Raw genomic sequence first — 12,162 nt, 5'->3', positions numbered from 1 at the left:
TCAATCCATTAACATTGTGATGTTTTTAAGCAAATGGGTCTGTTCAGCACACAGCAAGCCTTGGGAAACAAAACCATCATCACCTTTGATAACGAGCACGGCCGAAGAAGCGACTGCCCCCACACTGTTCTCTGCCTTGCAGGTGTACTCTCCTATGTCACTGTGATCCACTTTGTTGATAACTAAGGAGGCGACGTTATTTTTAAATTGCATTTTGTACGCAGGAGCTGAGCGCAGCTTTGTGTGTTCTTTATACCAAGCAATTCTAATTTCTGGGGTTCCATCTACTTTACATTGTAAAGTCGTGGGTTCTCCAATGACTGCTTCTACGTGTTGCAGAGGCTCAATGAAATAAGGCGGTTCTAGGGTACAAAGGATGGCAATCAATCAATCATGCTGCCTTAAAGAAGATGTTGTAAGAGAAAGAGAAGACAGCAATAAGAAGGGGGGGTAACTGACTGACACACCTAAGACAGACACCAGCGCGTCACAAATGTCTTGACCGGCCTCATTTTCTATCAGGCAACTGTACTGTGCATAATCCTCTACGGTGCTCTCAGTAATTTCCAGTATCGTGGATTTTTCCGTCGTGGTAATGCTGCAATTCTGTGACTGGGACAGCGGGGACTCATTCTTCATCCAGCTCACAGAGATGGGAGGTGTGCCCGAATAGGTGGCCTCGAGCACTATGGGGCTTCCCGTCTCCACGCTGAAGTCAGCCAACCTTTTCACAAAGGTGGCTGGTTCTGTGCGGACAAAACAGGAGGGTCAAATCGGCATCTTCAAGCCAAGATGTGGAAAGACACGGCAAAGACACACGAGTTGGAGAAAAGAGCAAACCTTTCACAAAAAGGTGCGCGGTACAGGAGGCACTGCCCGCCTCATTGGTGACGAGGCAGGAGTAGTCCCCGCTCTGCGACGGCTCCACCTCCAGCAGCTCCAGCTCGGTCACGTCATCCTCCAGGGAGATGGTGCAGGACTCCCCCGACACCAGTTCCCTGCTGCCTTTAAACCACTTGACCTTGAATGGAGGGGTGCCTCTGATGACACAGGTGAATATGAGGCTTATTCCAGGCAGCACTTCCACGGAGTCGGGGACCTGTTCGAAGGACGGGGGTTCTGGATACCGCAGGGGAGGGAGAGAGCGAGAGGAAACAAAGAGATCCAGGTGAGATGCGCTTTTTGGCCCTTGAAGGAAAGGGAACTAAGGCTTCAAAGGAGACACGACAAAAGCTCCCACGCGCGGCAGGTGCCAAGTGGCGCCGGGCAGCCGCGGCCTGACCCGCACACTGACCTTGCACGGTCAGCAGTGCCGAGCACTCGTCAGAACCGGCCACGTTGGCGGCCACGCACGTGTATGTGCCTGTGTCGGAGGGCTCCAGTAAGCTCAGGCTCAAAGTACAGACGTTTTCCGAAAAGCTGGACTGGCATTTAGGCCCGCTGATGACCTCATTCCCGTCCTGAAACCAGCCGACCGAAATGGGGGCCGAGCCGGACACCCGGCACTCCAGAACCGCCGAGGCCCCCAGGATGGCGTTGGTGTCCTTCAGCTTGCGGATGAAGGAGGGGGGCACGACTCGATCTATGTGGGAGAAGGGTGATTCTCTGTTTAAAGAGAAGCTTGCTTGCTTTTTTTCTTTCTTTCTTTTTTTTTTTCCTCCAGGAAAACTGATAGATCCATTAAAACCTCATACTACTCACCCGAAACATGGACGGACACAGAGCAGGTGCTTTTACCAACACTGTTCTTCACTTCGAAGCTGTATAACCCCTTGTCACTCATTTCTGCACAAGGGATTTTAACCGAAGCCACTTTGTTGATGAACGTAATGTGATGTTTGCTGTCTGCAGACAATTCTCTCCCATCTTTGAACCACTTGACTGAAAGCTCTGGTGTTCCAGCCACCACACACTCTAATGCAAAAGGATTCCCAGTAGTGACCGTCATGGGTTCTGGCTTCTCTACGATTCTGGCTGGTTCTAAAAGAAGAAGTATAATGTGTTGAAGATAAAGTCACCTCCCAGACTGAGAGTGTAATCAACATACAATGGGATAAGATTAATATTTGTGGAAGACGATCATGGGGCCAGTCGTTCTGATTTTTTATCCAGGTTGTCCTTTGTTACTAACCTAGGACTGTCAAGACCGCCGAACATTCTCGCGTCCCGGCATCGTTCTTGATCTGGCACACATATTTTCCAGAATCAGATGCTTTTGGGCTCCCAAGTTGGAGGGTTGCGATGTTATCGATGAACGAAATCCTAGTGTTTTCACTCTCTCTGATGACTTCACCTTTATCTTTCAGCCAGACCACAGAAATTGGCTGGAAGCCTTCCACCACAGCCCGTAACTCAACAGCATCCCCAACAAGGGTTGAGGTGTCGCTTAGCTTTTTCACAAATCGTGGAGGTTCTAATGAAAGAAATTTGTGGTTAGGGGAAGAAAGGGAATCACAGCCACCTAAATTATTAGCTAAGCAAGAAAAGATGAAAGGAAGAGACATCTATTTTTGTGCCCAGGTGTACAAACCTTTGAACTTGACAGAGCAAACACACGTGTCGCTTCCCACCTCGTTAGTGGCTTTGCAGTGATACTCTCCTACATCGGAAGCTTCGAGATTAAGGATATGAAGACTTGTATCAAAATTTTTTGACGTGATTTTAAATTTCTTGCTGCTTCGAACTTGCTTTCGGTCTTTAACCCACACCACCTCAAACGGGGGGGTTCCCGAAATTTCACATTGGAAGATTACGTCAGAACCTTTAAGAGCTCCTACTGGAGAAGGCTTCTGGGTGAAAACAGGAGGTGCTACCGGGGAAAAAGAAGACAAATGATGAGAACATTTGCTTACTGAAAAGGAAAAAAAAAAACATATTTTAGAATCCAGAATCACTAGGAGCAATTGGTGTGACCATAGGCCAGTAGGCTAATGCAAAAAATAACAATTCCTGCAAGCTAGTTAAGAATTGCTCCTGTGGTGAGCCTTTTTATCTTGGAGCTCATCACGTTGCCGAGAAAGACTCAAACCAGAGGAGAAGAAAGCAAGCAGCTTAGCGTGTCTAACCTTTCACGGTCAGGGCTGTGCTACAGCTGGCATCACCAACACCATTATGAGCTTCACAGATATAGTCTCCGCTGTCCTCAGCGCTGGCTTCATTGATGGTAAGCAAGGCCACAGAATTAATGAATGACATGTTGTATTTCCAGCTTTCGTGAAGTTCGCTGTCGTTTCGGAACCACTGAACTTTGATTTCCGGGGAACCACTTATTTTACATTCCAGCTGGATGGATTCTCCCTGCTTTGCAACTTGAGAAGCTTCTAGTTTCTTAACGAACTTGGGAGGTTCTAGTAAATCAAAGGAAAAAATAGCTTGTGTTTGTGGCTGAAGATCCCGTAAATACGTAACTTAAACGTGCTTATTAAGAATATACTTTCTGATTATTTTGTGATGAAATGTTGTGTTTGCCATCAAATAAGCTCCTAATGGAGAATTTAATTGGTAATTTTAACTTTTGCAGTTTGGATAGGTAAGCCAAAACATATAAGTTAGTTTATTATAGAGGTATTTGGTCAAAATTTAGTAATGATAAATCAGAATGCCACATAACAGAAAATAATATGAGACTGGATAGTTGAAACAATACTTCACAAATTTCAATTAGACCACACTATCTGATAGGATCACACTTAGAGTTAACACTAGAGAACAATATAAAGACAAAACAGATCTTCGATTAATGCTTTCAACACTAAAGTACAAATTCTAACATGACCCACTTAGCTTGTCCCAAACACTTAAACACTAAAGGAACTTTTAGAAGACCGTTACGTAAACGTGGGAAAGAACAAATATCAGTAGATGCCGCATAATGATACCTTTTACACTGAGTTGAGCTGAGCACATGTCCTTGCCAACATCATTGGTTGCCTGGCAAGTGTATTGACCAGAGTCTCCTTTGCCTACTTTAAGAATTCTCAAATGGGGAGTGTTTCCCACACATGTGATAGTATAATTTCCTCCAGGACGTATCTCCTTGTTATCTTTTGACCAAGTGATTCGCATTGGTTGAGCACCAGTGACATGACACTCAAAGTCAGCACTTTCCCCAGCAATGACATCTATAGATACAGGCTTGATGTCAAAGAAGGGAGACTTCTTAGGCTCTGGAAAATGAAAAGAAAAGGCAATGTGTGTTTTGTTTGTTTGACTTTTGTCACTGGCCGTTTCTACTCTGACAGTGAATAAGAAGTCACGGTTTGGTTTTTTGTGAAGAGAAAGATTAACATGGGAACAAACCTCTCACTGCCAGTCTAGCACTAGAAGATGCTGTTCCAAGTGGGTTAGAGGCTGAGCAGGAGTACTGGCCAGAGTGACTCAAGTCAGTTTGCAAGATTTTTAAAGTTGCCACATTGTCTACAAATGACATCTGTAGATTTTCGTCGTCTCGTAAAAGTACCCCATCTCTATACCAGCACACCTGGATGGGTGCGGAGCCATTTAATCGACAAGTGAGTGTAACTGGCAACCCAACCGTCTGTTCGATGTCTTTCAATTGTCTTGCAAAGGAAGGTGGGAGTTGGCGCTCTGTAGGAAGACAAGCAATACTGAGTCATTAGTCCATGAGGAGAAAATTTCTCCCCAAAGATAAAAGGATTAATTTAAAAACACTTCTTAATTTCTAAAATAATATAATCACCTTGAATTCTGAAGACAGTCTTCGAAGCAGCAGTTCCTATACTGTTTTCTGCTTTACATGTGTACTCTCCACTGTCATTAATATTCACTTTATTAAAAACAAGTGTGGCCACATTGTTTGTAAAATAGGTCCTGTATTCAGGAGTTGGCCGTAACTTGGTGTCTCCTTTGTACCAAGACACTGTAATTTCTGGTGTCCCAGCAACCTGGCATTGTAAAGACACCGAATCTCCAACTGATGCCTCCAGAGGTTCTAGCTCCGTAACAAAATAAGGTGGTTCTAAAGAAGAAAGGATCACATTCAGCAACTGGAATTAAAGAACACCAAACAGACCATGCTTTGTCTTACAGGAATGCCGACCATTGAGGAGAGAATAAGACAACACACCTAATGTAGATACCAGAGCTTTGCAGACATCCTTGCCTGCCTCATTTTCAATTTCACAGGAGTACTGTCCTGCATCTTTTTTTGTGCTATTCAGGATTTCTAAGATGCACGTTTTCTCTGTTGTGACTATGCTGCATCTTTCAGACTGACTTATGTTGAAACCATCCTTTTTCCAGGTAACTGCAATCGGAAGTGTTCCGGTGTAGGTGCTCTCCAGAATTATGGACTTCCCTGGTTCCACGGAGTGATCACTTAGCTTCTTCACAAATGTAGCCGGTTCTGGTGAGTGACAAAGCACGGCAATTAAACCCAGAAAAAGCACATAGATGGCCGCATACAGAAAATCAGAAGAGCAAATGCACGCGAGCAAACCTTTCACAAAGAGACGAGTAGTGCAGGATGTTTGGCCAGCATTGTTAGAAACCACACAAGTGTATTCCCCACTCTGAGAGATGTCAACATTAAATAATTCCAGCTCTGCCACAGTGTCTTCAAAGTAGATGTTGCACTGGTCTCCTCTCACGAGTTCTCTGGCACCTCTGAACCAGCCGACCTTGAATGGAGGGGTTCCTCTAATGACGCTTGTGAAAGTGACATTTTTGCCTGGTAGTATTTCCAGAGGTTCAGGCTCCTTCACAAAAGAGGGTGGTTCTACATGGACATGGAGGACAGTGAAAAGAACCTGTAAGTTTCTAATTTGGTTGCAACTCTGAATCTAAAAATGAAGAGCCCTTTGGAATGTGTGTCAGGTGGGTACCATGATGTGCACCCAAAGAAGAATTTGTACAAAATGGCTTGTGTGTATAACACTGACCTTGTACAGCCAACGCTGCACGACATTCATCAGACCCAGCGGCATTAGCAGCCACGCATGTGTAACTGCCCATATCCGACGAGTCCAGAGAATTCAGCTGCAACGTGCAGACGTTATCTGAGAATGTGGTCTGGTACTTTGCTCCGCTGACAATCTTCGTTTTCTCATGAAACCAGGCAACAGAGATAGGTGACGATCCAGCTACTTTGCACTCCAAGATGCAAGAAGTACCCAGCACCCCAACAGTATCTCTCAGTCTTCGTGTGAAAGAGGGAGGGACCATTCGGTCTGTGTAAGGAAAGTCAAGAGATCACCATGATTTGAAAGAGCAGAAGGGCCGTGAGAGAAAGCAACTGCTGAAGGAATCCGCAGAAGCAATGGGGGGTGGCGGGGATAGAGCGGAACTAACCTGAAACATCAACCACAGCTGTGCAGCTGCTTTTTCCAACGTTGTTTTGAACCTGGAAAGTGTATGTGCCTGCGTCTTGCCTTTCAACAGAGAGTATCTTTAAGGTAGAGATTTTGTTGTAGAAGCTGAATTTGTGTTTTTGGCTGCTGGTCAACAGCTTCCCATCCTTGTACCATTCAACCGAGAGTTCGGGAGTGCCGGCCACCTTACACTCCAGGGTGCACGTTTCTCCCACAGTCACTGTCATTGGCCCTGCTTTCTCAACAATGACTGCAGGCTCTGAAATAAAATGTGATAGCCATCTGTCAAAGTCCATTACCTTTAGCATGATTCTACTCTCAAATTCACTAAGATTGGTTCTTCCAATGGTTTGGTTACGTTAGGGCTCTCTCTCTCTCTCTCTCTCTCTCTCTGGAGTGATGATTCCACAATTACATGTTGTCATGAATTTATGGGGGGTTATTATTAAGCCATATATTTCTGCACTAGTTGGCTTTTTCAAAACAATTCAGACAATGTATATTAGACAGTGTGTACTGATTTGCACTTGACCCTCTCTAGAGCAAAGGATTCATGTTTTGAACTACTTGATCTCTTTGCTTTATTTTAAGGGGCTAAAGCCAGTATTTTTCCAAGCTGTTATCCAAACAATCACTAAATTAAAATGTCCAAAGATGCAAGTGTAAGTCTTTCCTATCTAACTTTGATCTTGGGAGTTCTTGTCAACACGAACAGCTAGTACTTCGGAAACAAAATTTCCTTGTGGCATATGCTGGCTTCCAATAGTTTTCATGCTTAAATAAAAGAAATCATGATTCTATCTGCTAATCCATCAAGAAAAGTAGTAAGTAAACAATGAAACAGATGGCTAACTTTTGTTAGGATCACAGAAACAGGAAAGAGTGTTTGAAAGATCGATTAGGGAAAAAAAAGATTGATTAGGTCTTTTCTCTTTTTTTCCTTTTTTCTTTTTGTTCTTAAAGATTTTATTTATTTATTTAAGAGAGAGAGAGAGAGAGAGTGCTCAAGAGCACAAGCAGGGAGAGGGACAGAGGGAGAGGGAGAAGCAGGCTCCCCGCTGAGCAGGGAGCTGGACACGGGGCTGGCTCAATCCTAGGACCCTGGGATCATGACCTGAGCCAAAGGCGGCTGCTTAACCAACTGAGCCACCCAGGCTCCCCTCTCCTAAACCTTTCAAACAGGTATGGACTAATATCATTCCAGAAGAAATTCAGAACTGGAGATTCTACTAGTGACTCATCTCAGTGGTTGGTGCCACCTTCTATCAGGGGTTCATTGTACTATATTGTACCAACCTAAAACAGTCAATGTGGCCATGTTCTCTCTCATTCCGCCATCATTCTTGATTTGGCAGATATACTTCCCAGCATTAGCTGGTTCTGCTTTTGCAAACTGCAGAGTTGCAACATTTTCTACAAATGTAATTCTGATGTTTTCACTTTCTCTGATCACTTCTTCTTTCTCTTTAAGCCACTGAACAAAAATAGGCTGGGCTCCTTCTATGTATGCTTGTAACTCAGCGGGCTCGCCAGCTACAACGGTGAGGCTGTTCAGTTTGGAGACAAATCTTGGTGGTTCTGAACAAGGAAAGATGAGCGGAGATTGTTGAAAATATTGTCCGTATAATGGAAGAGAAAGAAAAAAACAGATGTCTTGCACATTCCTGCCATTTCTGCCATGTGCAGGAAATATGCTTACCTTTTAATTTTACGGTACAAATGCAAGTATCACTTCCCACTTCATTCTGTGCTTTGCAGTGGTATTCACCAATGTCTGAAGTTTCCACATTGAGAATATGAATACTTGCATGGAAGTTTTTGGATGCAATCTTGTATTTCTTGCTACTTCGGAGTTGCCGCTTGTCTTTGTACCATATCACCTCAAATGGTGGTGTTCCCGAAAGTTCACACTCAAGACTAACTTCAGTATTTTTAAGGGTTTCTACTACAGGAGGGAAGCTGCTAAAAACGGGTGGTTCTGTAAAAAAACAAGAATTTCTAATGAGTTGGGCTATTTAATTTCATAGAATGTTTTTATTTCTTTGTTGTTAAAATTGGAAGAGTCAAGATACTATAATGTGGAAACAGTGTCCAGAACTATCACTTCATTGTTGAGGAATAACAGCTTTGGAGAAGCCATTAGCCTTGACAGAATCACTCGCTTCCCTGGCAGAGAGCCCAAACTAGACCCCTAGATGTCCTTGCTGAGGACTTCAACTTTCTATCTACCTTACCTTACTAGTTTTTCTCAGATAATAAGGACTGATGCGAAAGTTGTAAAACAAAAACCAAACCCAAGTACATTTAATTAAGATGATTTGCATGAGGTATCAAATCCTAACTTCAGGGATGAAATTTTTTATATATGCTCTATAATGGAAATACTTAGAAGCCATGATGACACCTGTGATTTAAGTCTTCCATGTCACCAACTTTTACTGAAATAATTGCTTCACACCATGACAACCTTGGACTTTGTGATAAAAATACTGGAAAGTGGCTACAGAAAATATTGGTATTAATTGCACCAAGGCATAGTGATATAATTTTTAAAAAATAGGAAGCAATTCTTGAGAGAGAAAAAAATATGTATATTGTCCTTTTTTTCATATATATATGTATATATTTTTTTAAGTAGGCATCACCTGAGTGGAGCCTAACTCGGGCTTGAGCTCATGAGCCTGAGATTAAGACCTGAAATCAAGAGTTGGGCACTTAACTGACCAAGCCACCCAGGCACACCTATCCTGTTTTACATGTAAGGTTAAAATCTGTATTGTTTGCACCATATATATGTATATATACATATATATACACATATATAGTAAATATTCTTTGTTATTAATGCTAAAGATTATAGTGAAAGAGATGATATATTCATAAGTTGGCTAAAGGTAAAAATGGATTTTAAAATGAATCAATCCTTCCTTCCTTCCTTCCTTCCTTCCTTCCTTCCTTCCTTCCTTCCTTCCTTCCTTCCGGTATGTTTGTAAACATCAGATTTACACTGCTTGGTCAACGTATTGAGGTGATCAGAATTATGACATTGGAATAACAAGAAAAATACCCCAGAATGATTGGCTACATGTAAGAAAATCTTAAGAAATAACAAAAAAAGATAAATAATACTAGTTGGGGAAAATATTCTATGATCTCAAACGGAAGCTAAAATGATGGCAAAAGAATAAATAGCTGTGATACCCCAGAGAAGAAGGTGGGCGTCAGGTAATGAAGAACAGAAGAAAGAGATTTCTACCTTTTACGATAACCTTGGTACTGCAGCTTGTGCTGCCAGCAGGATTCTGAGCCTCACAAATGAAATCCCCACTGTCCTCAGTACTGAGATTGTTCATCTGTAGGACGGCCACTGAGTCAATGAAAGTCATTCTGTATTTATCGCTGGCTTGGAGTTCATGTTCATTTCTGTACCACACAACTCTGATTTCGGGGGATCCAGTTATCTTGCATTCAAGTCGTGCTGAGTCACCTGCTTTCACTATTTTAGATGCTTCTAATTTCTTTACAAACTTGGGTGGTTCTAGAGAGTGAAAGAAAGGGGAGATTATGAGGGAACAGATAAATATAACAAAAGCAAATTAAGTAGTATACAGGAAAGAGGAAGAGATGAACAGTGCCTGGCAAATCCAGTGTACTGTTCGAGAGAAGCGTACTTTCTTGATTGGGTGGATGCATGGTATAGAAGGGAGCCACAGGTCAGACAGAAACATAAAACAGTGTAAAACAATCAAACGTGCACACCTGTCACAAGCAACATTGTAGTACAAGAGTCGCTACCAACGTCATTGGTAACTTGGCAGGTATATTGTCCAGTCTTGGAAGCATCCACTGAATAGAGATTTAAGAAGCTAGTTGACCCTTCCAAGCCAATGAAACAGGTAGGTCCAGAGGCAAGTTCCACATCATCTTTAAACCACTTTATTTTAAATGGTGGTGTTCCTTTCAGTACTGCTTTAAATTCTACTGTGGAATCCGGTATGGCTTGCTGTCGCTCGGGTTTCACTAGGAAGCTTGGTGGTTCTATAGATGTTAAGAGAAATACTTAATGAGACTCCTCCTAGTTAAGCTGTGTTGACAGTCTTACAGACACGTAAGAAAACACTCTGAAAAGAGGTAATGACTGTGTATTTCTTGAACTCAATAAATATATATCTAAAGAAACAGAATTATTGAAACTCTTAGATCTAAAGAGTACAAGGTAAGAGTGGCACATTTAATAAGCAATCACACAAAGAATGAAGAAGAGGAAAAGAAGTTCTAACCTTTAACAGTTAGGATGCCACTGCATGCGTCATCCCCGGCTACATTGGAGACCTTGCATGTATAATTTGCAGTGTCTTCCAATTCCAGATTATTAACTTCCAGTGACACCGTGTTCTCGTGACAGACAAGTCTGTATTTTGCACTTGTAGATACTTCTTTTCCATCCTTAAACCACTGAGCACTAATAGGGAGTGAGCCTGAAACCTTGCACTCCATACGAATAGAAGAGCCCAAAATTTTATCCATTTTGGTCAATTTTTTGGTGAAAGATGGAGGAATATCTTGATCTATCCAATGCAAACAGCAAAACACACCCATCAATATGTTGCCATTTGTTTACAAAGGATATAGGTAAAGAAATAAGGGAAGCCCACTCGGGCCCAAATACAAACCTAGCACTCTCAGGTAGGCATCACAGCTACTGCTTCCAAAGTCATTTTCCACCTTGAAAGTGTACTGACCACTGTCTTGCTTCATTACTGACTGAATCCTAAAACTGGCCACGTTATTTTCAAAACTCATTGAAAAATATCTACTGGGCACAATTTGCTTTCCATCTTTAAGCCATTTCACTTTGAGTTCTGGTGTTCCAGCCACAACACACTCCAGAGTCACTGGGTCTTTCTCAGTAACATCAACAGATTTAGCTTTCTCCAGGATTTGAGCAGGTTCTGCGGTAAGAATTAAAATGCAAATCAGTTGTGTGGCTAATTCCAACAGAAATAAGGTGGGCCTATGGAATCATCCCCACAGGCTAAGGCCTCGACGGAAAAGCCTACAAACCTTGTACTAAGAGGAAAGCATAACACCTCTCAACTCCTGACTCGTTCTTGGCTTGACATGTGTATCTCCCGCTGTGTCCATTGTCCACAGCTCTGATCTGAAGTGTGGCCACGTTGTTCACAAACGAAATATGAACATTATCATCTTCCTCAAGAATGTGGTCATCCTTTAGCCAGGTGATAGAAATGGGGGGCGAGCCCGCCACGGTGCTCTGGAAGGTGCCAGAACTTTTCAGAACGGTCGTGACGTTTTCGATCTTCTTAATGAATGATGGTGGTTCTGCGATTAAATTAGATTGTGTGAAAAGAAGAGGCATATTTGAGCTTCTTGTAATCACAAAATTAAAGAGCATGACCAAATTTTTAGGCCGTAGCCTGCTTCCTCTGGGTACAACTGACCTTTCAGCGAGACCTTAGTACTGCTAGAGCAGCTGCCACCTTCATTGGACACAATGCACTGGTAGTCACCAGTGTCTGAAGGGTCACACTTGGTTATATGGAGGCTAAACACTGACACTCTGTCAGTGAGGGTATATTTTTTGCTGCTTCGAATTTCCTTGTTGTTCCTCAGCCACGTGACTTCAAATGGAGCTGTTCCTGCAACTTCACACTCCAGCTGCACGTCACTATCCTTTACAACCTCCACGGGCTTCAGCTCCCTGATGAAGGTGGGAGGCTCTAAAGATGCAAAAGGAAGACAGAGGCTAGCTTACTCGAGGGACGACCAGAGGCCTGGCCAGCAGCACAGCCCAAACATGCAAAAACAGAGC

General features: G+C 42.9%; 1 protein-coding gene across 1 annotated transcript in view; it reads right to left on the bottom strand.

Annotated features, from left to right (window-relative positions):
- Positions 1-12,162, bottom strand: part of TTN (titin) — a 274,020-nt gene that overhangs the window by 182,194 nt on the left and 79,664 nt on the right. The window contains exons 61-83 of the mRNA XM_077883161.1: positions 11,792-12,070; positions 11,394-11,672; positions 11,003-11,281; positions 10,610-10,897; positions 10,089-10,367; positions 9,586-9,867; positions 8,029-8,307; positions 7,626-7,907; positions 6,310-6,588; positions 5,901-6,188; positions 5,459-5,737; positions 5,087-5,365; positions 4,700-4,978; positions 4,300-4,587; positions 3,879-4,166; positions 3,066-3,347; positions 2,531-2,809; positions 2,132-2,413; positions 1,702-1,980; positions 1,295-1,582; positions 841-1,119; positions 468-746; positions 84-362 (exon numbers count right to left, since the gene is read on the bottom strand). Of these exons, the coding sequence (XP_077739287.1) occupies positions 84-362; positions 468-746; positions 841-1,119; positions 1,295-1,582; positions 1,702-1,980; positions 2,132-2,413; positions 2,531-2,809; positions 3,066-3,347; positions 3,879-4,166; positions 4,300-4,587; positions 4,700-4,978; positions 5,087-5,365; positions 5,459-5,737; positions 5,901-6,188; positions 6,310-6,588; positions 7,626-7,907; positions 8,029-8,307; positions 9,586-9,867; positions 10,089-10,367; positions 10,610-10,897; positions 11,003-11,281; positions 11,394-11,672; positions 11,792-12,070 (6,474 nt within the window). The remainder of the gene's footprint in view (positions 1-83; positions 363-467; positions 747-840; positions 1,120-1,294; positions 1,583-1,701; positions 1,981-2,131; positions 2,414-2,530; positions 2,810-3,065; positions 3,348-3,878; positions 4,167-4,299; positions 4,588-4,699; positions 4,979-5,086; positions 5,366-5,458; positions 5,738-5,900; positions 6,189-6,309; positions 6,589-7,625; positions 7,908-8,028; positions 8,308-9,585; positions 9,868-10,088; positions 10,368-10,609; positions 10,898-11,002; positions 11,282-11,393; positions 11,673-11,791; positions 12,071-12,162) is intronic.

This window comes from Canis aureus, chromosome 34 (assembly GCF_053574225.1).
Source record: "Canis aureus isolate CA01 chromosome 34, VMU_Caureus_v.1.0, whole genome shotgun sequence".
NCBI lineage: Eukaryota > Metazoa > Chordata > Mammalia > Carnivora > Canidae > Canis > Canis aureus.
The sequence above is the reverse complement of the archived record's forward strand: the minus strand, read 5'-3'. Positions and strand labels throughout refer to the sequence as shown.